The 25,461-nt window shown below is 44.7% G+C and overlaps 4 protein-coding genes across 5 annotated transcripts; all 4 read left to right on the forward strand.

The window, feature by feature from the left end:
* Positions 1-4,485: 4,485 nt before the first annotated feature.
* Positions 4,486-7,932, forward strand: ndr2 (nodal-related 2; the record flags this gene model as incomplete). The annotated part of the gene is made up of 4 exons (XM_080021249.1): positions 4,486-4,762; positions 6,191-6,318; positions 6,478-7,101; positions 7,780-7,932. The coding sequence occupies 4 exons, from the start codon at positions 4,486-4,488 to the stop codon at positions 7,930-7,932; spliced, it is 1,182 nt and encodes a 393-aa protein (XP_079877375.1).
* Positions 7,933-10,730: 2,798 nt separating this feature from the next.
* Positions 10,731-13,668, forward strand: lrrc20 (leucine rich repeat containing 20). Of its 2 annotated transcripts, none has more exons than XM_080021537.1 (5): positions 10,731-10,958; positions 11,591-11,681; positions 11,891-12,040; positions 12,174-12,341; positions 12,902-13,668. In XM_080021537.1, the coding sequence occupies exons 2-5, from the start codon at positions 11,612-11,614 to the stop codon at positions 13,036-13,038; spliced, it is 525 nt and encodes a 174-aa protein (XP_079877663.1). In that variant the 5' UTR covers positions 10,731-10,958; positions 11,591-11,611; the 3' UTR covers positions 13,039-13,668. The 2 variants fall into 2 exon arrangements, with proteins under 2 accessions (XP_079877663.1, XP_079877664.1); XM_080021538.1 differs by lacking the exon at positions 10,731-10,958 and adding an exon at positions 11,108-11,136.
* Positions 13,669-14,886: 1,218 nt separating this feature from the next.
* ppa1a (inorganic pyrophosphatase 1a) lies at positions 14,887-18,786 on the forward strand (the record flags this gene model as incomplete). Its single annotated transcript, XM_080021250.1, has 11 exons — positions 14,887-14,947; positions 15,173-15,237; positions 15,616-15,669; positions 16,165-16,284; positions 16,992-17,078; positions 17,197-17,323; positions 17,440-17,567; positions 17,698-17,783; positions 18,239-18,308; positions 18,614-18,653; positions 18,758-18,786. The coding sequence occupies 11 exons, from the start codon at positions 14,887-14,889 to the stop codon at positions 18,784-18,786; spliced, it is 867 nt and encodes a 288-aa protein (XP_079877376.1).
* Positions 18,787-19,890: 1,104 nt separating this feature from the next.
* On the forward strand, positions 19,891-23,619 carry sar1aa (secretion associated, Ras related GTPase 1Aa; the record flags this gene model as incomplete). Its single annotated transcript, XM_080020966.1, has 6 exons — positions 19,891-19,948; positions 20,059-20,178; positions 20,313-20,378; positions 20,852-20,955; positions 21,051-21,182; positions 21,286-23,619. The coding sequence occupies 6 exons, from the start codon at positions 19,891-19,893 to the stop codon at positions 21,400-21,402; spliced, it is 597 nt and encodes a 198-aa protein (XP_079877092.1). The 3' UTR covers positions 21,403-23,619.
* Positions 23,620-25,461: the final 1,842 nt, after the last annotated feature.

Consider the following 25,461-nt stretch of genomic DNA (forward strand, 5'->3'; position numbering starts at 1 on the left):
AGAGTGTCCTTCGCTGAGGGATAGAGTCCAAACAGACACAGGGAGAGAGAGCGAGAGAGAGAGAGAGAGAGAGAGAGAGAAAGGGAGAGAGGGAGGGGGAGGGACAGAGAGCTGCAGAGCTGAACCTCCAGCCTCGGCGTCCTAGAGACAGAGCGGTGACGGAGCGTCCGCCCCACCATGTGCTGTGTGAGTGAGTGAGTGTGTGAGTGCCTGTGTGTGTGTGTGAGTGTGTGTGTGTGTGTGTGTGCACAAGGCGTGCGGACTAATTTGGCGCGGCCGGTGTTTGGGAGCGTAACAGTGTTCCGTTTCATGCGAGCGTCTCTTCCAGCGGGGAGGATGCGGGGGCGGAACGCAGGAAGCCTCGCTTGCTCATCGCCCCGCTCCGCCGTCCAATCAATAGCCGAGGCTCCCGGCAACACAACGCCTCCCACGCAAGGGGTTCACAATAGCCTCCCAACACATTGAGCAACAAGCAATTTAAGTGTGTTACTACACAGAGGAGAGAGTGGCTGTGACGCGGGGCACTGTAAAAGCAGCACGCAGGTGACAGCATGTAAGCCCAATTCATTATGACGCACTAATTACTTCATTCATTAGCAGTTAACACACGCCATGTTGGGGGCGGTGGCAAATAGACTTACAGCTGGGCAAATACTTGGGAGTTAAGCTGGAGGGTTTGCTGCGAGGGGCCGAGTGCTGCACCCCCGACGGAGGGGTTTAGACAAACACCCCCTCCGAGCGGAGCGCAGAGAAAAGTAAAACAATGCTGGGATATTGGATATCGGGGCAAAGCTGGAAATCTCTGGGTTAATATGTGAGAAAATCAGCACGATGCGCCGCACTGTCAGCCCGCCGCCTATATACACACACACACACACGGATCAAATCCACCACCCGTGGCACTGCGCTGATTTTTTTTTACAGCCCAAATTTGAAAAGGGAAGGAAATGAGACTGCACCGCAACAAACGGGCCGCCTTGCTGGGGCGGAGTGCCCTTATGCAGAAGCTTGTTTAACGGGTGATCTGTCACAAGGCAGCATCCGAGGTAGGGTTGGCCGTGTGCTCGATGTGAAATAGACTCTGCCGTTGCGCCACACCTGCTCCTTCCTTCCCGAGTCTGCGTTGAAGTTCTTGCACAATCCGAGGCAAAAGAAAAAAACGAGAAAAAAAACGCTGTCGTCGTCATGCATGCACAAAGTGCAGAAGAGAAGCCGCCGTACTACTCAGAGTTCTGATCTCAGAGTTCTGCCGATGTGACATGTCGGAGCTCCCATCGACAGAGTGATGATCGCAAGTCGGATGGGAAAAGGGTTTGGAAAGGATCCGTCCCGTGACAGCTTATAAGAAACTTCCTCCCTTCTGTCTCGGCAGACTTTAAAATAGATATGAGCACAAGGGTAATATCATCTGTCCAGATCCCGAGCAAGAGCCTTTCCGCGCACGTACACACGCACGCACGCACGCAAACACACACGCAAACACACACACACACACACACACACACACACACACACACACACACACACACACACACACAAAAGACCATTCACAGAAGCTTTTGGAAGTGGACGGGAAAGCAAAACACTGGGGAGAGCCAGGGTTCACATTTGGGAGATTGCAGGTTAAACGACTTCCCTTTACGTGAGCCTTTATTGCCTTTATTTTCGTGGTAATACGGCTTTACACAGATTCCAATTGATACTCTGAGTTTGAGTTAGTTTTTAAGATTGTAAAAATATGCTAGAATTGAAGGGAATTTGTTCTCTAACAAAAGTGGGGGTTTTAATAGAAGCCACAATTTATCATTATGATTGTTGTTGTTATTAATAATATTATTATTATTATTATTATTATTATTAATAATAATAATAATAATAATAATAATAACAACCTTTATTTTTAGCACCTTTCATACCGAAGATGCAACTTAAAGTACTTTTAGAAGTACTACATTAGAAGAAGCCAATCAATATAGTAATAATAATAATAATAATAACAACAATAATAACGATGATAACAATAATAATAAAAATAATAAATAAATAAATAAAATACATAAAATAATAAATAAATAAGAAAATAAAGAAATAAAACGTAAACAAGCAAAATTTTATAAAAAATAAAAAAGCAAATATTATACTGAAATTCAGAACTGGTTAATTAATAAGTGGAGTATGCAATACTGCATGCGACACCTTGTGGTCAGAAATATCCACTGCACTTAGGACACCATGCATCCAGGGAGTTTAAAGACTAAACTTAACTCAACTTAACTCAACTAAACTCTCTAATGCATTTAATCCCACGGCATCTTCATCAGTTTATGATTGGTTTGGGGCGGGGGGTGAATACGTCTCGCTTACTTAATCTCTTCCATGGACCAGTCATTGAAAGGTGTCCATCCTCCCTCAGCCCTTAATCAATTGGGACGTCCAGGGGGAGGGGCGGTGGGGGGGGGGGGGGGTGGGGTTGATCTGCGCTCTTTTGACCCAAAACAACAAAACAAAAAAAAAAACAAGTTTCTATCTTTCCCAGGGATGTTAAAAAAAAAGTTTTTTTAAAAAAAGGTGCGCGTCACGTGAATGCGGGAAACGCGAAGCCAGGTCCCCGAACAAAAGAAAAAGAAACCCCACGTCGAAAAGAGCGACGCGGCGCCTCTCTGCACCATCTCTGCGCCGCCAACTCCCACTGGGCGCAGCGCTCCGCGCATTTAGGCGGAGACCCCGCGGCAACCTTACACGGCGTTGCCGACACGCTCCCGGCTCGCTGCGTGGACCCCAGATGACTTCGTGGGGCCCCGTGGAGCCTGGCACTGCATTGCATTGGGGGTGGGGTGGGGTGGGGTTGGGGGGGGGGGTCGAGCACATGCCTCGACCCTCATGCACGCTCGGAAAAGGAACAAAAAAAAAACCCCAAAAACAATACAAAGACATCGCAAACGCCCCGGTCCTGCAGGCACCGGCCGACACGGCGCACCCGGCGGAGCACCGCGCGGATCCCCACCCGGGACTTTTAGCGCGGGGCTCCATACTCACCATCGCAGCACTCGGGCGGGGGGAGGGAGGGAGGGAGCGCACTTCTCTACCGACTCGTGTCCTTTGGGAGGGATCGCTCCTCCGGGCGACGTGTTTTCGGACCAGTCCCTCCTCCTCGGGGGAAAACACCCATTGATGGTTTTTTCGGGGCCCGCAAAGAAGAGAGAGAGAGAGAGAGAGAGAGAGAGAGAGAGAGAGAGAGAGAGAGAGAGAGAGAGAGACTATCCCGAGAAAGGGCGCATGCGCACTTCACTTTCCGCTGTGCTCTATTATTATTATTATTATTATTATTATTATTATTATTATTATTGTCCACACTAAATGATCACAAACACTCAGGCAAGCCTTGAAAAAGATTTGAGTTGAATTTTTTTGCCCGTTTGTCAGTCATTCTGAAATTCGAAAAGTAAAACGGATAAAAAGACGGATAGAAATTGATCAAATTCATCAGATAAATTGAATTGTTTTGTAAAGGCGCGTTGCAGTGAGATTCAGAGTTAACCTTTTTCTAAAAAAAAAAAAAAAAAAAAAAAAGCTCGTTTCAAAATAATACGCAACAAGTAAGGTAAACCATGCAGATATGTTTTGCTATATAGACAGACAGACAGACAGACAGACAGACAGACTATCTATGTACTACTATCTACTATCAAGACTATCTAAAATATTTCATGCTGCACAGGAGGCTCGAAGAAAGTCATGTTTGCGTGAGATAGATAGATAGATAGATAGATAGATAGATAGACAGATAGATACTTAATTCATCCCCGCAGGTAAATTGCAATGTCCTAGCAGCTCACATCAAAACAACAGGCAATAATAATAAAGAGAATACAAATATTTGAATTAAAAGTGCCAATGTATGAGAAAAAACGTTTTTTTTCCCACTATTTTTTCAAAATAGTGTAAGGTTTACCATGCAGAGATACGTCTAGATGGATGTCTAGATATATGTCTAGAGAGATAGATAAATATATAAATATGAATCACAACAACAATACAAGTAATAAAAGTTAAAAAGAGAAATTTGACAATAAACCTAACAGATGAACAGAAATATTAAATATCCAATAATTAAAACATATATAATTTACAGAATCCTACCTAATAAAAAGTTTTATATATGTTTATATTTTTTTCATTTATTCTTTTTTTTATTTTATTTTATGTTACATTTTACAAATCGGGAAAAGCCTAACAGTTCGGGCCAGATAGGCAGATGAAACAGGGATGGAGAGACGGTGTTAAAAGGTAAAGAAAGACGATGTTCTCCAAACAACCCCCATTAGCAAGTGAATGGCTGATGAGCTGTCATGTCGCAGGTCCCGAAGACGCATGTCTTATTCCCTTTAATGCTCTCAGATACTTGTTACATATGCGTGGGGGGAGCCGCGGGTATATAAAGACCGCCTGGCCACGCAGAGGGGTGCTTGTCATGAGGGAAGAAGCATGCACTCACTGGGAGCGCTGGGTGTGATGCTGCACGCATCCTTCCTCATTCTGCACACTCAGGGGACCCACAGGGCCAGGGATGGAGTTCACACCAGGTCCCTGCAGCGTTTCACCGCCGCCGACGCGCCGGAGCGCCCCGCCGGACACCACCTGCCCACCTACATGGTGCACCTCTACAGGAACTTCAAGTCCAACTTGTCCTCCGGGCCCGCGGATGCCGCGGAGCGCGCCGCGGCCCAGCAGGCGGACACCGTGAAGAGCGTGGTGGCCCAAGGTAAGGCCGTGCGTGTGCGTGACTGATAATGATGATTCGTCACCTGGATGGCTTCCTCTGGTGGTATAGGATGCAATGCACGTTGGATAAAAATGTAAGAGTGTATATAAATCAGAATAACAACAACAACAACAATAACAATAACAATAACAATAATAAAAAGGGGAGGGGTGGGGTGGATCTTTTGCAAAAAAAAAAAACGACGAAAGCAACAACCGTTCTTCCCAACCCCCCCCCCCCCCCCCCCCCCCCCAATGTGCATGGTGACGTGAAGGTGCGCGGGTCCGCGTGGTGTCGGTTGCGGGGCTGTCAGTGCCAGACGGAGCCCGGTGCGCTCCCAATCCACAAGCCTCCCTCAGAGGGATCAACGTGTGAAAAGGCCGGTTCTCCTCTCCTAATTCTCAAAGCAAACCCGCTTCTTCTTCTTCTTCTTCTTCTTCTCCTTTAAACCCGGGGTCTGGGGGGGATGTTGATTAGCTCCCCCGCCAGACATCCCCTACTATACAAATCTCTTGTTAAGTCAAATCAACAACTTCCCTCCCTCAGTTCTTCTCACACTCCGCCTGATTAGATTAGAGCCTCCCTCCCTCCCCCGCTGCAGAATCCAATTGCACGTCGCTAGGTGTCGGACTTCTTACCTATTTTGTTTGAATGAGGATATGCAGAAGCCTGGAAAGCCAAGTATGTGTTAAATGATTGGTTTCGGCTGCTGTTTGCTTTGAGTGGATTAGCGGCCGCGGTCTCCCAGTGGAGATCCCTTAATTGCGGCTTTTAATCAACCCTCGTCCAAATCAATGGATCAGCCCGACGGGACAATGCGGCTGCGAAATATATAAGATGCCTTCATCTTTTTTTTTTTTCTTTTTTTTTTTGATTGAGTATTTTATGCCCCACCTGCTCTTTGAATCACAATTGCCCCTTGTTTACATCTGGGTGGTTAGTGCTTTATTTCTTTAATGGTCTTGACCATTGATGTGGTTAAACCTTTCAAATGAACGTGCTTTTGTATAATTAGAATTATTATGCCCCGTGCAGAGCACTCTGAATTGCCTTTGTGTATGAAATGTGCTGTACAAATAAAGCTTTATAGCAGATAGAGGGACAAATGGATAGATGGATGGATAGATAGATGGTTAGATACATAGATAGATAGATGCTTAGATAAATGGTAAGATAGATAGATGGTAAGATAAATGGATGGTTAGATAGATGGATAGATAGATAAATTGATAGACAGACAGATAGATAGATTGACAGACAGACAGGCAGATAGATAGACAGAAAGATGGATTTAATTGTTTTTCATGAGACTTGCAACTCTTCATTATTTTGTTTCACACAGATTTTATTTCACAACAATCCCAAAACACGACCTATCAATCAAATGAAACATCACCATATGACCCCCCCCCCCCACGCTCCCAACAGACCTGACGTACAGACAGCGGCGCTGGATCGTGACCTTTGACCTCAACACCATGGTGACGGAGACGCAGATCCAGTCGGCTGAGCTGAGGATCAGGCTCCCCCGAGCGACGAGCATCGCCAATGTGGCAGTGGAGATCTACCACCAGCACCAGCACCAGCACCAGCACCACCAGCAGCAGCAGCAGCACCAGCACCACCAGCAGCAGGAGCACCAGCAGCAGGAGGACCAGCAGCAGCAGCGGCAGCAGCAGGAGTGGCCGTGCCCCACCCCGCACACGCGCTGCCAGGAGCCCCAGCTGGTGGCCTCGCTCGCCGCATCGTCCGTGATCACCTCGTCGCAAAGCTGGAAAGTGTTCAACGTGACCGCTCCGCTCCTGAGGTGGCTGCAGGAGAAGCAGGCGTCAACAAGCCGCCACAAAAAAGGCTCCAAAGGGCGGAGGACGAAGAAGGCAAAGAGGGACCCGCCGCTCCCGCTCCAGGACCCGGCCCCGGCGCCCCACGCGGCCGGCTCCAAGAGGGACCAGGCCATCAAGGACCGGGCCCTGCTGGTCGTCTTCTCCAGCACGGACCTGGACCAGAGCTCCAAGGCCAAGGCGAGCCTCCTCCACACGGCGGAGCAGTCCAAGTTCTGGTCTCCGACGGAAACCAAGCAGGTCCAACGGGGGAAGAGGCACCGGAGCAAGCGCGGCCAGAGGGACCACGGCGCCCAAGCCCACAGAGGCCCGCAGGCGTCCGCGGGGGCCAGCGAGAAAACCCTCTGTCGCAGGGTGGACCTGCACGTGGACTTCAACCAGATTGGCTGGGGCTCCTGGATTATCTTCCCCAAAAAATATAACGCGTACCGCTGTGAAGGGGCGTGCCCCAGTCCGCTCGGGGAAGACCTGAATCCGACCAATCACGCTTATATGCAGGTGAGAGTCCCAAGTGTGTGAGCGTGAGAGTGTGTAAGTGTGTGTATGTGTATGTGCATGCGTGTGTCAATATGGTTTAAGGCCAATATCAACCCGAATACCCACCAGCCTTAATAGGACAATGACATCATCAAGACACAATCATTGTCCTCATAATCCAAAACGGCTTTTAAGGCTGTTTTAATCGATATATATATATATATATATTTATTTATTATGATACATTACGATAGATGATAATATTTGATATGCATCTCCTGATTCACTCTCATGATTCAAAACATTTGATTGTGCCATTTAACATCAGCATAATCCCAACTAATCTTGTTTTTAAAGAGTTTTTTTTGAGACGACCCTACAAGATCACCTACACTTGGTGTGGGTGGGCGTGTGCGTGTTAGACTTATTTGAAAAGTAAAACCTATTTCCTTGGATCAAATTCGATCAAATTAACGAATTGCGATTAATCGCGATTAATTATTTTAATCGTTTGACCGTGCTAATTATATAATACTGTTTCAATTTCAAGAGCAAAGAAAAAATAGTATATTGGGAGATCCAAATAGTGGAATTGACCTTCTGCTCGTGTTGTTGCCGGGAAATCTCGTGCGGTTGAATTTTAAACGTTTTTTTGTTGGGGTTTCCCCCCCCCCCCATTTCTTCTCGTGGTTCGTGCAGAGTCTCCTGAAACACTTCCACCCGGAGCGGGTGGCGTCGCCCTGCTGCGCCCCCACCAGGATGAGCCCGCTCAGCATGCTGTACTACGAGAACAGGGAGATGCTGCTCCGGCACCACGAGGACATGATCGTCAACGAGTGCGGCTGCCAGTGACGGTCCCGTCCCTCCGCCCATGGACACGACGCCATGACATTTTGAAAATCGTTTTCAAAACACAATGGCGTAGGAACTTGTCCTTTTTTGGGCGGGAAAGGACAGAAGAAAAAGAACACTTATAGCGCCGGCCCGAATCCAAGCCGGAAGGAAAAAGTTTAAAAAAGCTCTTGATGAACTGTCGCTCCACTGTGCACTCCCAACAAGTTGATCTATGTGCAGAGAAACGTGTTATTTAAAAAAAACAAACAAGAAAAGAGTTATTTGGAAAGTTTGTGAAAGTTATGGGGTTTGTGAGGAGACTACGGGTCGCGTCCAAATTTGAACCCGTCGCGGCCTTCGTTTCGTTTTCAAATCAGTCACTTTTCACATCCGATGTCTTTGTTGATTCCGCTCGGAAATGGATTCCTGCTTCGTTATTCCAGCACTGTTTCTACTGCACAGGATGCATCCATGTGTGTTACTGTACATTTTGTATATTTATTGTAAATATTAAAAAGTGTGTGTATTTATGGACATTTTACAGTTTCCACTAATCACAGTCCTCTTGTTTTGATTGCCAATTATAATTTGTATTTTTTTGTATATACTTCCTATTCGCTCACCTGAATCAGTTGAGCTGCTTGCCGCACACTAGAAAAAAGCACAACATACTCATTTTCCACTGATCAACACTATGGACAATATTGGCATATTTACCTGGAACGACTAGGGTGCTGGGAACAAAACAATTGGCGCCGTCACAAAAGTGCTGGACTATTCGAGTTTTAGAACAACAGATCTCCCTTTTTCTCTATAGTGAGCTGGAGCAAATTCCGCTGATGCAGTCAGACCCAAAATAGAGCTGGAGAAAAGTAATATCCAGCCATTACAATATAATAATATTAATTCATTCTCATCAGAAGCTACCAGAGGGTAAAGTACTCAAAAACTAGCACAAAAACAAAGTACATGTACTTTAAAATATAAAATGGTAATATATCAAGTAATATTTTAATATATATATTTATAATATATTAGTACATTAATATATATCATATTTGAATATATGTAATATAAGTATATTAATAATAGTACATTAATATATTATTATATTTGAATATATGTAATGTTAGTATATTTATAATATATAATAGTATGCTAATATATTATATCATATATATATTTGAATATATGTAATATTAGTATATTTATAATATATAATAGTATGTAAATATATTATATTATATTTGAATAAATATGTAATATTAGTGTATTTATAATATATAATATAATAGTCTCTGTTCACAGTACAAGGTTTCAAAGCATGCTGCTTTAATAAAATGAAAGGGTTCAGTAGTTTCATAGATAACTTTTTAATTAACTTTAACTAACTTAACTCATATCAACGGCCGATGTTGATTTGATCGTTATTGGTTAAAGTTCTGACCCGATGAGGGAAGGGGAAAAAAGATCTGACCAAAATACAGCCAAGAGCATTTCAATATTAAATAAAAGGCAGCATGTCAGACCTGCAGAACACTTCTGAGTAAGGCCATAATAGTACCATGCTAGTAGAGTAATATCTACTCAGAAAAGTAATGTAGTACATGAAACTGGTTAGTACCGGTATAGGATAACCCACTTAGTCTCTGAGACTGCATTCTAGAAAATAGAAACTCAGATAAAAGGCTGCTCGGTGAATATCCCTGGAGTGCAACGCTGCAAATCCCTGGCATCCAAGTTGAACTAGAACGCTCGGCGTGCCCCGGGGCTTGCACACGGCGGGGAGTGGGGAGCGGGGTCGTGGTGTTTCCAGAGGCAGGACCACCCCAGGGGATCGGAGGGGGCAGCATAACAACACACCGGGACTCCAAGGTAAGACTGACACCTGTCGTTTGTCACCTTTTTTTGTTGTAGCAGCTGTATTACTACTGCTTTTACACCCCACATGTGGATTGTTGATAGAGGTTTAATGGTTTATTGATTATTTTTATTATATATTGTAATTAGCATGAATAAAGTATCTATCACCTCTCGTTAACTTACACTATTTGGGTAAATTACCTTTTAATGAGATAGCTTTCCGACCAAGTAAACTTCTACCCCATTTGCGACTGGCCTGTGGCAATAACAAAAAATAAATGCATTACTTTGCGTAATATATTATAGTCTATAAAATTTACACACACACACACACACACACACACACACATACATATATATATAAAATCACAATGTGTTAATGCTATTTGTTAAAGAAAAGTTTCTACAGATGATGCCCTGAAAGGCAAGCAAAAAAATTGGGGCAAACTTGGCATTTTTTATCCATCTATCGATCTGACTATCTGTCTGTCTGTCTATCTCAGACAGACAGACAGTCAGAGACAGATGGATAGATAAATGGATAGATGGAAAGGTAGATGAATAGATATAGATACATTGACAGATCGACAGTCAATCTGTCCGTCCGTCTGTCCGTCGATAGAAGGGATATTCACCACAATCATCATATTAATATACAACATTTAAACGTTACAGACTATGTTCTCTAACATCAAGTCTATAGTGAGTACCTCTGCGTAAAAGCAAAAAACCCCCCCGATGACCACAGGGCGTCGCCACTCCCCGTGTCCGCTCTCTCAGGTCGAGGAGCGAACGCTGCGCTTTCCGCGGCGCAGGAGCGAGCTGCACGAACACGGCCGCTTCGAGCACAGCGTTTACGCAGGAGAACGCCGGAACAAACAACAACAACAACAACAACAACAACAACAACAACAACAAAAAACAAAACCCCAACAAAAACAAACGAACAAACGGGACGCTCGCCGACGCAATGTGACCGAATGTTTCGGTTAAACCCAAAACTCGCTGCAAGACGCTCCACGCGGCGAGCGGCGCCACCGTGGAGCGTCCCGTCCTAAAAATACACCCGAGACCAAATTTGACCCGCGCGCGCGCTCCGTGATTGGGCGGCGGCGCCGGTGGGTTGTTTGGTTTTTTTTTTGGTTTTTTTTTTTTTGTCTTTCCACGGCTGGCACTCGCGGGTGAGTGAGCGTCTCTGTCGCGAAACGGATTTTAATCGGTTCAACTGAATCGGCGCGATTAATCGCCCTCTCGCGGGCTGAGTCGGCGCGCAGCTGCAGTAGTACATCCGGCTTCGGGGCCGCCCGGGCTCGTCGTTTTTGTCGTTGTAACACCGCGATACCGTCAAACGTCCCAGAGGTGCGGTTGCAATAAAGTCAATCTGCATGCTGTACACACATATATTTGTTTGCATGTTTTATTTTGTTTCTGGATTTTGGTCATTCTTTTATGAATAACTATACATTGCATTATAATTGTTTATTACTCTAACTTTCTAATCAATGCATCTACCTGCGCGATCGCAATATCTACATTAATAGTGATTGGTTCTCCAATATTTAATGTGCGTGAACATATTTTGAAAGCACCGATGGCACCAAATGCCCTCATAATTAAATAATCAAGGTATTTGTGGAAAAAAAAAATATATATATATACTGTGGATTTTTGATTTTGTCACCATCGCCCACCCCTACCTCCGGGATGGGAACCCAAATGGGCCCCCTGTTGAATGCGATCGCAACCGCTGACTTGTGTACCAAACCCTGTCGTGACGGAGTGTGTGCCTGTGCCCGTTGCATTGGTCCCGCAGGAGCATCTGCAGGGGGGAAACATGGCCGAGGCGGTTGCACATGTGGCCCGGAGAATCAATGCCACAGTGGAGGAGGGGAAAGACACTTTGGGTAAGACGGCCACTCCTCTCCTTCCCCGCGAAGAGTGGGTACGCAGGGATAAAATGCGACATCTGCCGTAATAATGCGTTTTACATTTTCGCCAATAGATGGTGCCAAGCGCTTTGAATGGCCGTCTGACTTCACGGTTTTAAGTGTTTCACCCCTGCAAACACCATACGATGACTATATTCCCCGGATGCCATTGTACTCTTTTCCAGATCTGTCAAATTGCAAGCTGATTAGTTTCCCAGACGGCGCGTTCAAGGTCCTGAGGAGCGTTTCCGAAAACATTCACGTCGTCACGGTGGCTGACAACGAGATGAAGGCCATTTCCGGCAAATTATTTTCAACCTTTACTCAGCTGAGAGGTAGTATATGTTGAACCTATATGTTCTCAAACCGACGTAGTGTCTCCCACTAAACATTGCGTGACGCTGGAAACCGACGGTGGTACAATTTCCGTTTTTTTGTTTTGTTTTTTTCTTCGTGAAAACGTGGCAGAGTTGGACTTGCAGGGCAACGTCCTCACCAAGCTGCCGGACGCTGTGGGAGATATGGAGCATCTGAAAAGTGTCAATCTGGCCAATAACAAGTTCTCCACGTTCCCCGAGAAGCTCGCCGAAATTCCCACCCTGGAGAGGATCAATCTGGAGGGCAACAGCCTCACGGGTGGTTATAAATATTCAGTTCTACAATGGTTTCTTCCTTCTGTGGCTGAAAGTATGAGACTTTTGAACCGATGCCGAAAAAGAAGGGGCTGACTGGATGTAGAATCGTATTTTATCATTATGTTTTCTGTCCGTCTGTCTGTCTGTCATGTGTAGGGATGATCACAGTCATCATATCAATAACCTATAAAAGGCTAGAAACCCTATATATTTTTTTTATAACCAAATATATTTTGTCAATTTCTATGTTTAAAAAAAAAAAAGCTTGATAACCTGAAGGTGTCGCCCCTTGATGACCACTGTTTCAGTTGAGGAAGTGAATTATGGGGGGGGATAATGTCAATATTTGTTCTGTAAATTATGTTAAGTGGTCATTTTCAATGGTGGGGGGGGGGGGGGGGAATAAAATACGCTAATTGAAATCCACCGAAACCCACATTAAATACATAAAGGGGAAGCCGTTAAGCCGAGTTCATTCTCGGTTAATAATGTTCTCGGAGCTGCTTAGAAGGGCGCAGCCGGATCGTCGGCTCTTGTTCTGATTTCTCCTCTTCCCCACAGAGATCCCGATGGAGAAGCTGTTTGCCATGCCGGCTCTGAAGTGGATAAACATCAAGTCAAATCCTTTGGACAAAGATACGCTCGCCTCCGCACGGAGCCAGCACCAATTTGACGTTCTTTTCACCGCGGACGCTTGACAACGTTCTGTACGGTGTTGCAGGGTTTTGTTTTGTTTTGTTTGTTTTTTTTCCTCGCAGAGACTTTGCGTCGCGTGACGGAGGCCTCCGCTCCGTTTCTGAGGGATTGTTCTCAAATTGTGCCTGAGACACACACATGTGATATCTATAAATATCACACTGCTGCACAGGAGGCTCAAAGAAAGTGATGTTTGCATGATATAGATAGACAGATTGACAGATAAATAGATGGATAGATACTAAATTCATCCCCGCGTGGAAATTGCAATGTCCCAGCAGCGCACATCAAAACAGGCAACAACAAACAAAGGGAATACAAATATGAAAAACTAAAAGTGACAAAATATAAGGAAAAAAGTGAAACATACAACAAACCCTCACAGTTAACTACACACAATAGTAATAGTAACAATAATCATTTCGAGCAGCATAAACATGAACATTTTAAGCAGTACCAATGTTGACAATAAACCTTAAAATCTGAAAATGAACAGTGAACATACACCTGTAGTCTTGGTAAACAATCACTTTCTTTTAAGCAACCCCTTTTCCACACGATTGAAGTCGTTGAAATGACTATGACTTTTGATAGTATTATGGGAGTGTTTTTAGATTAAAACGGGTTTTCGATGGCAATTGCGCTTGTTTTCCTTGCCTAATGGATTTATTGCGTGCTGTGTGTTTTGTCAAAGCGTCTTTCTCACACATTAACACTGAGGTGAATAATACAATTTTGACCCCACTGCACAGAGATGAACTGTGGAGCGTGTTTGCATCAGATGGCTCCGGTCCACGCTTCTCTATTTCCTACTAACCTATTATGGCTACTGCTCAGTCATTTACCAACAGGTAAATTAAGGGTGGAATTTATTATTACTTAAAGAAATGTGTGAGACAGGGTCTCACGTTTTATGCTGGACATACACATGATTTTGAAATCAGCTGATGCAACATACATTTCTGGTGCAGCAGGGGGATAACTGGGGGTTGATTTCATTTTTTTCCCATTAAAATTCTTCCAGGCAACCAAAATGTCCCACAGCTAAATGTACAGTTTGGGGAATTGTGTGGCTATCGGCGCTCTTGTGTTTTCCCACAAATCAAAGCCGTTTCAGTGTACGTACACTTGAGTTTTGGCTTTGGGGCTCAGTATATTGAAGCGCAACATTGCAAGTTTGCCAAGTGTGCCAAATAATACGTTTGGGACAAATTAAAAGCGAAATAATGAGAATATGCGCTTCCTAAAGTGCACTATGAAAGGTTGGCGGTGAAAGCCGCGGGGAGTCAGGAGGCCGTGACTTGGCACACCGCCTCTAATCCGACCTCTTAACTGGCTTACGGCTCGCGCGGGTCAGCCCCATCTGTTGACCGTCTCTGGGTTTGACGCCCAAGGACTCTCCAGACGGACGGCTTACGTGGGCGAAACGGAAAAACACAGTAGTAACCTTCACAACCCCGACCCCCGCACGCTGGGGCAGGAATGCGTGCGGCGGCGACGGAGAGGAAATTGCGGATGAAATGGGACCGGGTCGGTGACCGCGACCACGACGCCCTGTGGGGCACCCGAAAGGCCGTCCCTCACTCTGGGTCGTTCATTCGGCGCCGCCCCCCCTCACCCCCCGTGCACATATTTGATGTGGTCACACGTTGTGTTTTACCCCCCACCGTCAGAGCTTAGAGGTTAAGCTCTGGACTTAAGAGAGAGAGAGAGACACACACACACACACACACACACACACACACCTCCTCTTCCTCGCTGTCAACAGCCCGACTTGGAGGCGGCGGCTGCGGCGGCGGCCGGGCGCTCATCCCCGAGGACCCTGTGCGGCGCGGACGTCGGCGGCAGCCATGAGCTTCACCGTCGAGGAGCGCGGCCGGGCAAACACGCAGGATTACAGGGTGTTTTTCAGTAAGTGGAGCTCCTCGTCAAACTTTGACGGTTGCGTATTTGAGGGTACGGCTCCCTGCTTCCACGGTGCACGCTGCGGCTTGTTGCTTTGACCCGTGGCCGCTTGTCATGTGGCGTCCTCCGATCCTTCAAACAAAAGGCGCCCGTTGGACACGGCGGTGGCTCATGATGTCATCACCCTGGTCCTCGTCTAATAACTCACTTATTCACCCCCTTTTTTCACAGAAAACTCAGAGGGGAAGTACATCTCTCCGTTCCACGATATACCGATCTACGCGGACGAGGCCCAGGCGAGCGTCACACGTCAAGTCGACCTTTACGTTCACATGTGTGCTATGAAGGGTGTTGGGGATGTTTGAACATTGATCCTCTTTCTGCATTCTAGTTCTATCGGGCACTGGATTCCTCTGCTTAGAGATGTCCAGAATACCATTTTTACTGTGTATGTGTGTGTGCGCACGCACACACACACACACACACACACAGTATAGGTCACCAATCCCTGATCCTCAGTAACGTTTAGTTACAGGGCCAGGGTGGTGCTAAAGGCATCGTATTAAAGACCATAATTGCTGAAATTGTATGCAACAGCGAGGTTTCCGAAAACATTATTCAGGTAAGAAAAGAGGATAAAGTCGATGAATAATAAAAGATTTATCATCCTCTAGAACATCTTTCACGCCGTTGTGGAGGTTCCGAGGTGGACCAATGCAAAAATGGAGGTAGGCTTTTTAATGTGAATTACATACATACATCAATTAGAGTTCAGTGGGTCGATCTAATACAATAAACGTTGCTATGTTTCTAATCTCAATCCTACATAAATGAAGGTCAATTAAAACAGCCCTGCCGATGATAGACAGGCAGGGGTTTGTTTCCTGAATTTTGATTTAATGATTAGGAATTCTATGTATTTAAAAAAAAACTAATTAAGAATTAAGCCGACATTTCAACAGTGGTCACTTTTGAACTTTTTAAAGACTATTGCCAATGATTCATTGATAAAATATGATAATGTAGAAATATAACTTGTTTAGCTCTACAAAACCTATAGTATTGTCTTTTGTGTATTTCAATATATTTTGTGACGAACCACAAATCATTTGAAATGGTCCTCAACAATTGGGAAATATACTTAATAAAGACGTAAATACGTGAAGTTCATGCCCTTGCTGAGAGTCTGTTTTTTGTTTTCCTTGTATATTTCTGTTTCTCAGATCGCCACCAAAGACGCTCTGAATCCACTGAAGCAGGATGTGAAGAAAGGAAATCTCCGTTACGTGGCCAACGTGTTTCCACACAAGGGGTACATCTGGAACTACGGAGCCATTCCACAGGTGAGTCCACGTTTGGCCTGTCAGGCCGAAAGGCTTTGTTTGCAATTTGACCGCGGGTTTTGGGGAGTGTTTCCATCGACCGTCTGAAGGCCTCGGGTCGGGACTCTTCCTGAGCCAGATTCCCAACTTGGTTACGGCTCGAGGTTCAGGATCTTCCTGTTTGTTGAAACAGGGCGGTTACACCAAATAACGAATAAGAAAATATTCCAACACCCAAAAATGTAAACCTCATAACTGTATTTTGGTGATATTGCTTCATACCGCCTCTCCAAAGACATGTCTTTTTTAATGACTTTGAGCCACGAGGTATTTCTGATCTAACTGACTTTGCCAATTTTGTTAGAACACGTGTTCACACTTGTCCCTGTGTTTTACATTAATATGCCTATTAATGTATAAGGCATATTAGGCTATTTAAAAATTAGTTGTTTTTTTTGACAGAAAGTGAGCGAGCAAATAGCAGTTGGTTGAGACACCAATGGGTGGGAGTACAGGGAAAACTGCCGACATTTAGTCAGATTTGTGGTTTCTGCTTATTCCTAATTTATATTATTCAGAGGGCCAGTCTTCATCGATGAGCGGTCCACCGGTTGAATAGCTCGAGTTTAGCGTTTAGACGGTCTTACAAAACCATGAATATGAGACCACATATAAATACATCTGGTGGAAGTGGCATTCCCACGTTGTAATCACGCGTTTCACGACAGACGTGGGAGGACCCCGGGCACAAAGACGGCGACACGGGCTGCTGCGGCGACAACGACCCCATCGACATCTGCGACATCGGAAACAAGGTGCTGGTTTACGGCCTCGCAAAGCACGAAAAGCCCGAGGGGGGGGGGGCCCTCTCTTTTTTTTCCCGGCTGCACTTTACACCACGTCCCCTGCGTTTTCCCCCTCCTTTCCCCTCAGGTGTGCTCTCGGGGAGAAGTGATCAGGGTCAAGGTGCTGGGCGCCCTGGCCCTGATCGACGAAGGGGAAACAGACTGGAAGGTGATCGTGATCAATACGGACGACCCAGAAGCCAACGATTTTAACAGTAGGGAGGAAGGGGAAACCTGTGCAAAAATAAGGTTGTGCGTCGCCGTGAAAAGAAAAGAAAAGAAAAGAAAGTTATGGATCCAATTGGCCGTTATTTTTGTTTGTTTTGCGCAGGTATTGATGACGTCAGGAGGCTGAAGCCGGGCTACCTGGAGGCCACGTTCGACTGGTTCCAAAGATACAAAGTCCCGGACGGAAAACCTGAAAACCAGTTTGCATTCGACGGAGAGTTTAAAGACAGGGTAGCGTTTCTTTAAGCTCTACACTATGGGGTGTGGGTTGAAACTCCTATTCATGCAACAGAACCTGCAACCAAAATGTTATTCGTATGCATTCGCACATACAAATAAATATATAAATTTTGCTTTTCAGGACTTTGCCATTGAAACAATCAAAAGTACCCATGAATTCTGGAAGGCCCTGATCGCCAAGAAAACAGATGGCGGAGAATTAAATTGGTGAGGGCCCGTTCCTTCTATTTATTGTGCAACGGCAAATTTTAACACCGAGATGTGCTCTGAGCAGTGGCGGTGTGCCGCTGTTATTCCATTTGGAAAAAAGGAGACAATCATTTGAGAATAGCAAAAAATAATAATAATCCGCCGACTCTCGGCCTGCTGCCGAGATTGTGGAGCGTCCGTGTTCCATTAACGGCTCAATCCTTTTACGTCCAAAAAAAAAAAAAAAAGTGTTAAACAAGTTACCGGGCAAACGGCGCACGTCGTTTGGGATTATCAAATATTTACATCGACCCAAATAGACGAAGGTTGCGGTGGTCATTACTCTTCTCCCCAAACGCTCTCAAAAATAGTTTTCCCAGGCAGGCTTTTGACAGCGCGAACATATAGACGGTATAAATATTGACTTGAATGCTTTTGTTTTTCTTGTTCCGTGCGGTTTTCGGCTGAGTCAGCCTGAGCACCTGCGTCTCAGACAGTCCTTTCCACTGCTCCGACGCGGATGCAGAGGCTGTGGTGGATGCTGTGAGTTATTCCATAATAAAAGTGGAGAAGTGCAAGTGGGGTGCTTTTCTAGTTCACACACAACTTCAGCCGACTGATTGGAAGTTACGTGTAAGGAGGAAACAAACAAACACACACACACACACACACACACACACACTGATGCTGATACCGCAGGCTGCTTACTAATACAACATTAAAATGATTCCATCAAGTTGCAAAAGTCAAATCACATCAGTTAAAGTGATTTTTAATCATGCCTGAGTTGTTGTTGTTTTTTTGTCTCGTAGATGATTGACTCTGAACACGTGCTTTGTCTTGTACAGGCTTGTGCTTTTGGAGCCGAGGATCCCATTCCAAGTTCAGGTGTGTTGGTGCTGCATACGAAGCATCATATGTACTTGAACTAAATCATTTCATTTCATTTGAAATTCTTTCACATTTATTGGTGCCTTACTTCCTTTTTGCAGCTGATAAATGGTTTTACTACGAGAACTAGGCAGATCCGAGGTGAAGACTTGAAGATTCCATCTTAATCCAGTAAATTTGAGTGTTTCCCGAATAAATACATATGTTGTGCCACCCCCCCCCCCCATAGCCTACAAATTGGTGAAATTGCTCTTTATGCAACTATGGCAATGTTGACATATTTGGTGCATTTTGATGTTTATTGTTGTTGAATGATTCTCTCTAAAACTACAATAAACCACTCAATCCCAATGGTTCCATGTCAGTGTGCCTTCACTATTAATATGTTTATTTATAGATGAAAGGACAGTTTCCTATAGAATGATTAAAAAAAAAAAGTAACAGCACACTCGCATCAGTGGCATTGTTATAATTATAATAATAATCATCATCATTTTATTATGGCAGCACTGTACTTACTATTGACGGGCCCGGACGAGCGGGGGCGCTGCTGCGCCTGCGCCGACGTGGGGTCGCCAAGGAAGGAGCGCTCGTTGTCCGTTTCCAAGGATACCGCAGTTAGCTTGTTAGCGGCGCTGCTAGCTGCCGTCGGGTAAGTCGAGGCCGGACAGCTGTAACGACCCGCCGACGAGGCATGCGCTTCACACGTTCCGTTCTAAAGCGAGGCAACGGGGCTACGCGGTTAGTGGTCCCGGGGTCCAAATGGCGTTCCGGTCTAGAAAGCGCCGGGGCTGTAGCTAGCATGCTAACGCTAAGTTCGCCCGATAGCTTACTCACGCCATCGTGCGTTAAGTAAGCCACCGATAAACGTATTTTAATCTCACGCAACACGACGAGCGGATCATCTCTTGGGTTGTCATTAATGATCCCACCCGGCGGAATAACTGGGTGAGGTAAATGTAATTTTTTTGCTGCAGCATACGGGTGGTTTACTTTCCAGGGGAAGGTCGAGCACTCGGCGTTTATTGGCAGAACCATTTTGGAAGCGACGGATGGATTAGGGTCCAACCCTTCGTGGACTTTTGATTAGGACTCAGTTCGTCGCTCAGCTGTGTGGCCCACTGCCCTGGCTTTTAAAGCGGAGTTTTGTGTGACAGCTTGACACGTCAGGTCCCTCACTGACACTAATCAAACCTCCTGGATCCCTTCCGCATTCCAGGCAAAAAACAGCAAAATGTCATTCCTGTTTGACTGGATCTACAAGGGCTTTAGTGGGGTTTTACAGTTTTTAGGTAAGAATGGTTATTATTATTTTTTTTCCCTCCCAACCCTCACCGTTTAACATCCATTCAACTTCCCACCTGTTGAATGGGGAGGTAACTGCAGGTTGTTTTGCCCCCAGGACTGTACCGGAAGAGCGGGAAGCTCGTCTTCCTGGGCCTGGACAACGCTGGGAAAACCACCCTCCTACACATGCTGAAGGACGACCGGCTGGGGCAGCACGTCCCCACCCTGCATCCCAGTGAGGAGCGCTAAGATTCGCGTCACACTTGAGCAAAGTCACCGTGCTAGTTTGAATTACGCTCACAAGTATGTATTGCTGTATTGGTCCCTGAAATCCAGAGGTCGATGGCTTCTCTTTCTTTTCACCCTAAGCTTCTGAAGAGTTAACTATAGCCGGAATGACATTCACCACATTTGATTTGGGAGGACACGTCCAAGGTGAGAGCATTCTGTATATCTGTGTTTATCATTATTGATCTTTAAATATATAGATGTAGTACTTCCTCTAAGTGCTGGACTTGGTGCCTCGCTGTAACCCAATCAATAAAGTTAAATCATTTTTGCCGCATTTTGCGTTACTGAAACAGCAAAACAATCCAGATAAATTGGTTGTCAGAAAATAGTACGAGTTGTTGATTTTCCATTTTATATCAATGTTTCATCACAAACTTAAGTGAAATTATACTAGTGTTGTTGTACTTGTACTTTGTTGTTGGTGAAATTACAGTTTGTTCAGCCTTATCCAAAGTTGGAAGTTTCATTGGCACACTATGTACTTACCTCGTCCTCCATATCGGTGAAAACACCCTAAACTCACACGCCTATTTTTGCAGGCAGCATCATAATTGACTTGCTGTCGCAGTTTTAGCCGTAAATATGGGTGAGCGACAGCTTTCCTTCATGTTTCGCAGCCAGAAGAGTTTGGAAGAACTACCTGCCTGCTGTCAACGGCGTCGTCTTCCTCGTAGACTGTGCGGATCGCGAAAGACTGGCAGAATCCAAGACGGAGCTCGACGTGAGGAATAATAAGCTCGCCGCATTTAAACCGCGAAGAAGGGACGGTTGATTTATTTTTCTTTAAATGAGCGTCCCGTCCCCCCACCCCTCCAGGCTCTGCTCGCAGACGAAACCATCGCCGACGTCCCGGTGCTGGTGCTGGGGAACAAAATCGACCGCCCAGAGGCCGTCAGCGAGGAAGGACTGAGAGTGGCGTTCGCGCTGGACGGCCAGGTCACAGGGAAGGTGAGCACGCCGCGTCGGCCGCGGCCGTTTCACCTCCTCCTCCTTTCTGCCGAATTGCAAAGCAAGCGGAAACCGCCACCCTGGTTGTCTGCCTCCCCCGCAGGGCAGCGTCTCTCTGAAGGAGCTGAACGTCCGGCCGCTGGAGGTCTTCATGTGCAGCGTGTTGAAAAAACAAGGCTACGGGGAAGGCTTCCGGTGGCTGTCGCAGTACATCGACTGACCGCGGGGACGGGAGCAAAGGAGGAGCCAGAGGTTTCCACAGGGTTTGAGCTGTTTTTACCTCCCCCAAAAAACATGCACTTCAGAAAGCATATCCCTTTTTTTGGTATATCACCTTCGGTATTAAGTCAGGTTTTCAAAGGTTTCTATGCAAACTTTTAAGAGGGTTCACGGTGTGACCTCTTCTTGGTGTGTAATTCATATAATACTAGTCAGTGGGGTTGTATAATTTTGTCGAATATTATACAGTATATTCCAACCTCTGGTCAAATTCACTTTCAGTTCATTGGCATCCAGAACTTGATTACAAATTCTCCCCGTCCTTTAGCAAGGACTTATTGCTAAGACAGACAGACAGACAGACAGACAGACAGACAGACAGACAGACAGATAGATAGATAGATAGATAGATAGATAGATAGGTACGTAGATAGATTGGTACGTAGATAGACGTGTGAATGTACGAAGAGCTTCTTGGTTTTGATACGGCCATCCATTTTACTAACTAAAAGATAATAGCGTGAACTCAATATTTGAACTGATGGTTAAAGAATGGTTATTGCCACTTTAGTTGATGCTAAATATATAAGAATAAAATAAAAGTTACAAGGTTGAAAAAATAACAAACCCACCCTATAATGCATCATACGGAATAATACTTGGACAGGACCAAATAGTAACGCTGGAATATCAAGTCAGCGCATAATGACATGTTAAGGACCAATATTGATTTTGATAGACGCCGAAAGTCAAAATCTTGTATCATATTATGGGACAGACTAATTTTCACGTTGATTAATCTGTCCACAGGAATATATAAATTGATACGATGGACAGCCATTGCCTTCAAAGCACTCTGCCAAAGATGTATGCAGCTCCAACAAAAGATATTCTCCATGAGGCCAAAATAATGTGAAACCCCCCAGTAAGTCTGCAAAAAGAGTAAAAAAAAAACAAACAAAAAACCCCCCCCCCAAAATGGAAGGAATCACCCAAACGCAGTTGTGTGAGCAGCTGGTTATCTTTGACTTTGGGGTGTTCCGCATAGATCTCTGTCACCCGTTTAATATTACAATTAATGTCCGCTCGGAGGTAATTATATTCTGAAGGTTGTTATATCGTGCGGCCATTAAAATGCCAGGGAGCAATAAAGTACGAGAGATATTGTACTGGAGATGACCTTACTCATCAAGTGTCGCCGCCATATGCTTTGATCCCTGTTAATTAAAACCTTTAACCTATTTATTCACTTTCAAATTAAGGCTCCCCTGCGAAGCTTTGGGTGGCGGGACGGAGGCCATTTTATCTCCTCGTTTATCATCGACTTTTTGTCATTCTTAACAGGCCAGCGGCTAACTGCAAAGGAGTTTTGCATATGAAATTACTTTTTATTTGGTGTAATAATATATTAATTAAACAACGCCTTTGCTCCAACCTGTTTGCTGCAGTATACAGGTGGTTTAGATTCTAGGGGAAGGTCGAGCACTCTGCATTTAATGCAATAACCATTTAAGAAACCGCAGATGGATTAAGTTTCAACTCTTTTGTGAACTTTTTATTAGAACGCGGCTGGTTGGTCAGCTGTGTGGCCCACTGCCATTTTTATTTTATTTTTTGTGGATTTTGATGAAGTGTTTCATACGTGTGCTATTAATGTGATTTATAATCAACCAGTGCAAAACAAAGCGTCCCGTGTCGGGCTCCCAACGGCTCGATATTCTGCAAGACACGTACTTTTTGATTATCTGGAAAGATATGAGAGTGCACTTGCAACCATGAGTGTGTTGACATGCAAATAAGGTCTTTAGCCATTCCACTTTTGACATTTGTGAATGCCAACAGCATGTATCCTTCATCTGATGAAGTCAGTGTGACAATAATAACAAAATACTGGCACCTGAGCCCCGTGTCGCGTTAATATCTCGTCCTGCGCCATTTCCTCAGTCGTGTGTTTTCAGGGAAGTATTTAGAATCCTCTGTTTTGAGAATCCGTTGTTTACAGTTTTTGTCCTGAATGTGAACCGCAGTGGGAGCGTTGCCTAACAGCCGGGAGACCTGTATGCACGAAACAAACCTGGCTTCTCATTGGTTTCAGTGTTCTGCACTAGCGTTGCCCATCAACTGTAAATAATGTAAAATTGCTGTAAAGTTCATGCTGATGCAGTTGAGCTGGCAGAAAATAGAACTGGAGTAATTTATAAAGAAATATTGTATTGATGTGAGCTAATAAATATTTTGAACAACCACCTGTGGAGCAGTTTTAATACGTCGGATAACGGTCGTCCTGACTTGACTTCTCTGAAATGTTTAAAAAAAAGTGTCTCAGATCTTTTTATCTTCACGCTGGAAAATCGATTTATTTTCTAACGCCGGACTTCTCTCCCTTTGTTATTTTTTTGGTGCTGTTGTTCTCTTCTGAAAGGCAACAAGGGGGTCTTTTCACTCCACCTCACATATTGCAGACACTCAGGATGGCAAGCGGCGTTTTGTGCCTGTTCATTATTTAGGTCCTGGAGGAGTATGCTGTTCTGCTTGTCACGGAGAAGCGACAACCTTTTTGCTCTGCATCTACTGTGTGTTTTGGGCCTGACAGGTGAAATTGAGTGTGAATGACTGCAGATGGAAGTGTCACCCCGAGGCGCTTGCTGCCAGAAGTGCTGTGCTACAGAAACCAATTTCATCTTTCCCTCAGTAAAGTTGCAGATGGAGTTGGTTGCTCAATTCTGAGCTATAATGGCATGGTTTTACCACCTTGTTGTCAAAGTACTGAGTACCAAGGAGAAAATTTTTTATATATATATATATATATATATATATATATATATATATATTAGTATACACACACACTCTAAGTATTTATTGTTACCTCTTATTTTATCATCATACCACTCCTTTTAAGTGTAATTTGATCTTCTGGCATGAGGTGGCAGCTAAGGACCAAAAGAAAAGGAAAAAAATACACATACAAATACACTAAATTGAGATTCTATGACTTATCACATTGCAATAACATAAAACCCATGACCTAATGTGAAAGCAGTAATCAATCAAATTACTACACTGATCAGCCAAAATATTAATTATAAACATATCTCATCAGCTATAAGCTTAGCCTGTCTGGTCTGATACACACGCGCACACACACACGTTCAGGTTTACATCAAAATGGGAATCAGCTTACCTTTATGTACTCTGCAGTGGCTTGCGACCATGATTCTGAAAGCCTGATAGACCTAAGGATCAACCACCACATTAAAACCACTGACAGGTGAAGTGAATAACATCGTTCATCTCGTTCCAATGGCACCTGTCAAGGGGTGGGATATATGAGGCAGCAAGGGAACAGTCAGTTCTTGAAGTTGATGTGTTGGAAGCAGGAAAAATGGTCAAGCGTAAGGATCTGAGCCACTTTGACAAGGACCAAATTGTGATGCTAGACGACTGGGTCAGAGCATCTCCGAAACGACAGGTCTTGTGGGGGGTTCCTGGTATGCAGTGGTTACTACCTACCAAAAGTGGTCCAAGGAAGGATCAGGACAGGGTCATGGGCGCCCAAGTGCCGGAACAACAAGCCCGATCCATGGGGGCCCCACCTCACAACTTCCAGGACTTAAAAGATCTCCTGCTAACGACTTGGTGCCAGATACCACAGGACACCTTCAGAGGTCTTGAGTCCATCCCTCCACGGGTCAGAGCTGGCACAAGGGGGAGCTACACTATATTAGTGGTTATTAGAGGTGGTTTTAATGTTGTGGCTGATTGGTGTAGGTTTGCCATTATGGACGATGCAGAGTGACATTAATAAGCAATCCAAAATACTTCACTAAATGTGTCACATTATGAAATCAAATGTAAAATAAATGATTCAATAAATCATTGATGTATTTATTGTACTTATTGATTTATTTATTGATGAAAATATTTATATAATGATTGAGGGTTTAATAACCACGCAACCTTGGTGTAGTTCTTCTATCGCCTAACGTCAGCTTTTTACTTCTAGCGATTGCATTTACGCTTCAAAAATCAATAAAAGTGGTGTTCATTTGTGAAGATTATC

Source organism: Zeus faber (genome assembly GCF_960531495.2).
Source record: "Zeus faber genome assembly, chromosome: 20".
Lineage (NCBI taxonomy): Eukaryota > Metazoa > Chordata > Actinopteri > Zeiformes > Zeidae > Zeus > Zeus faber.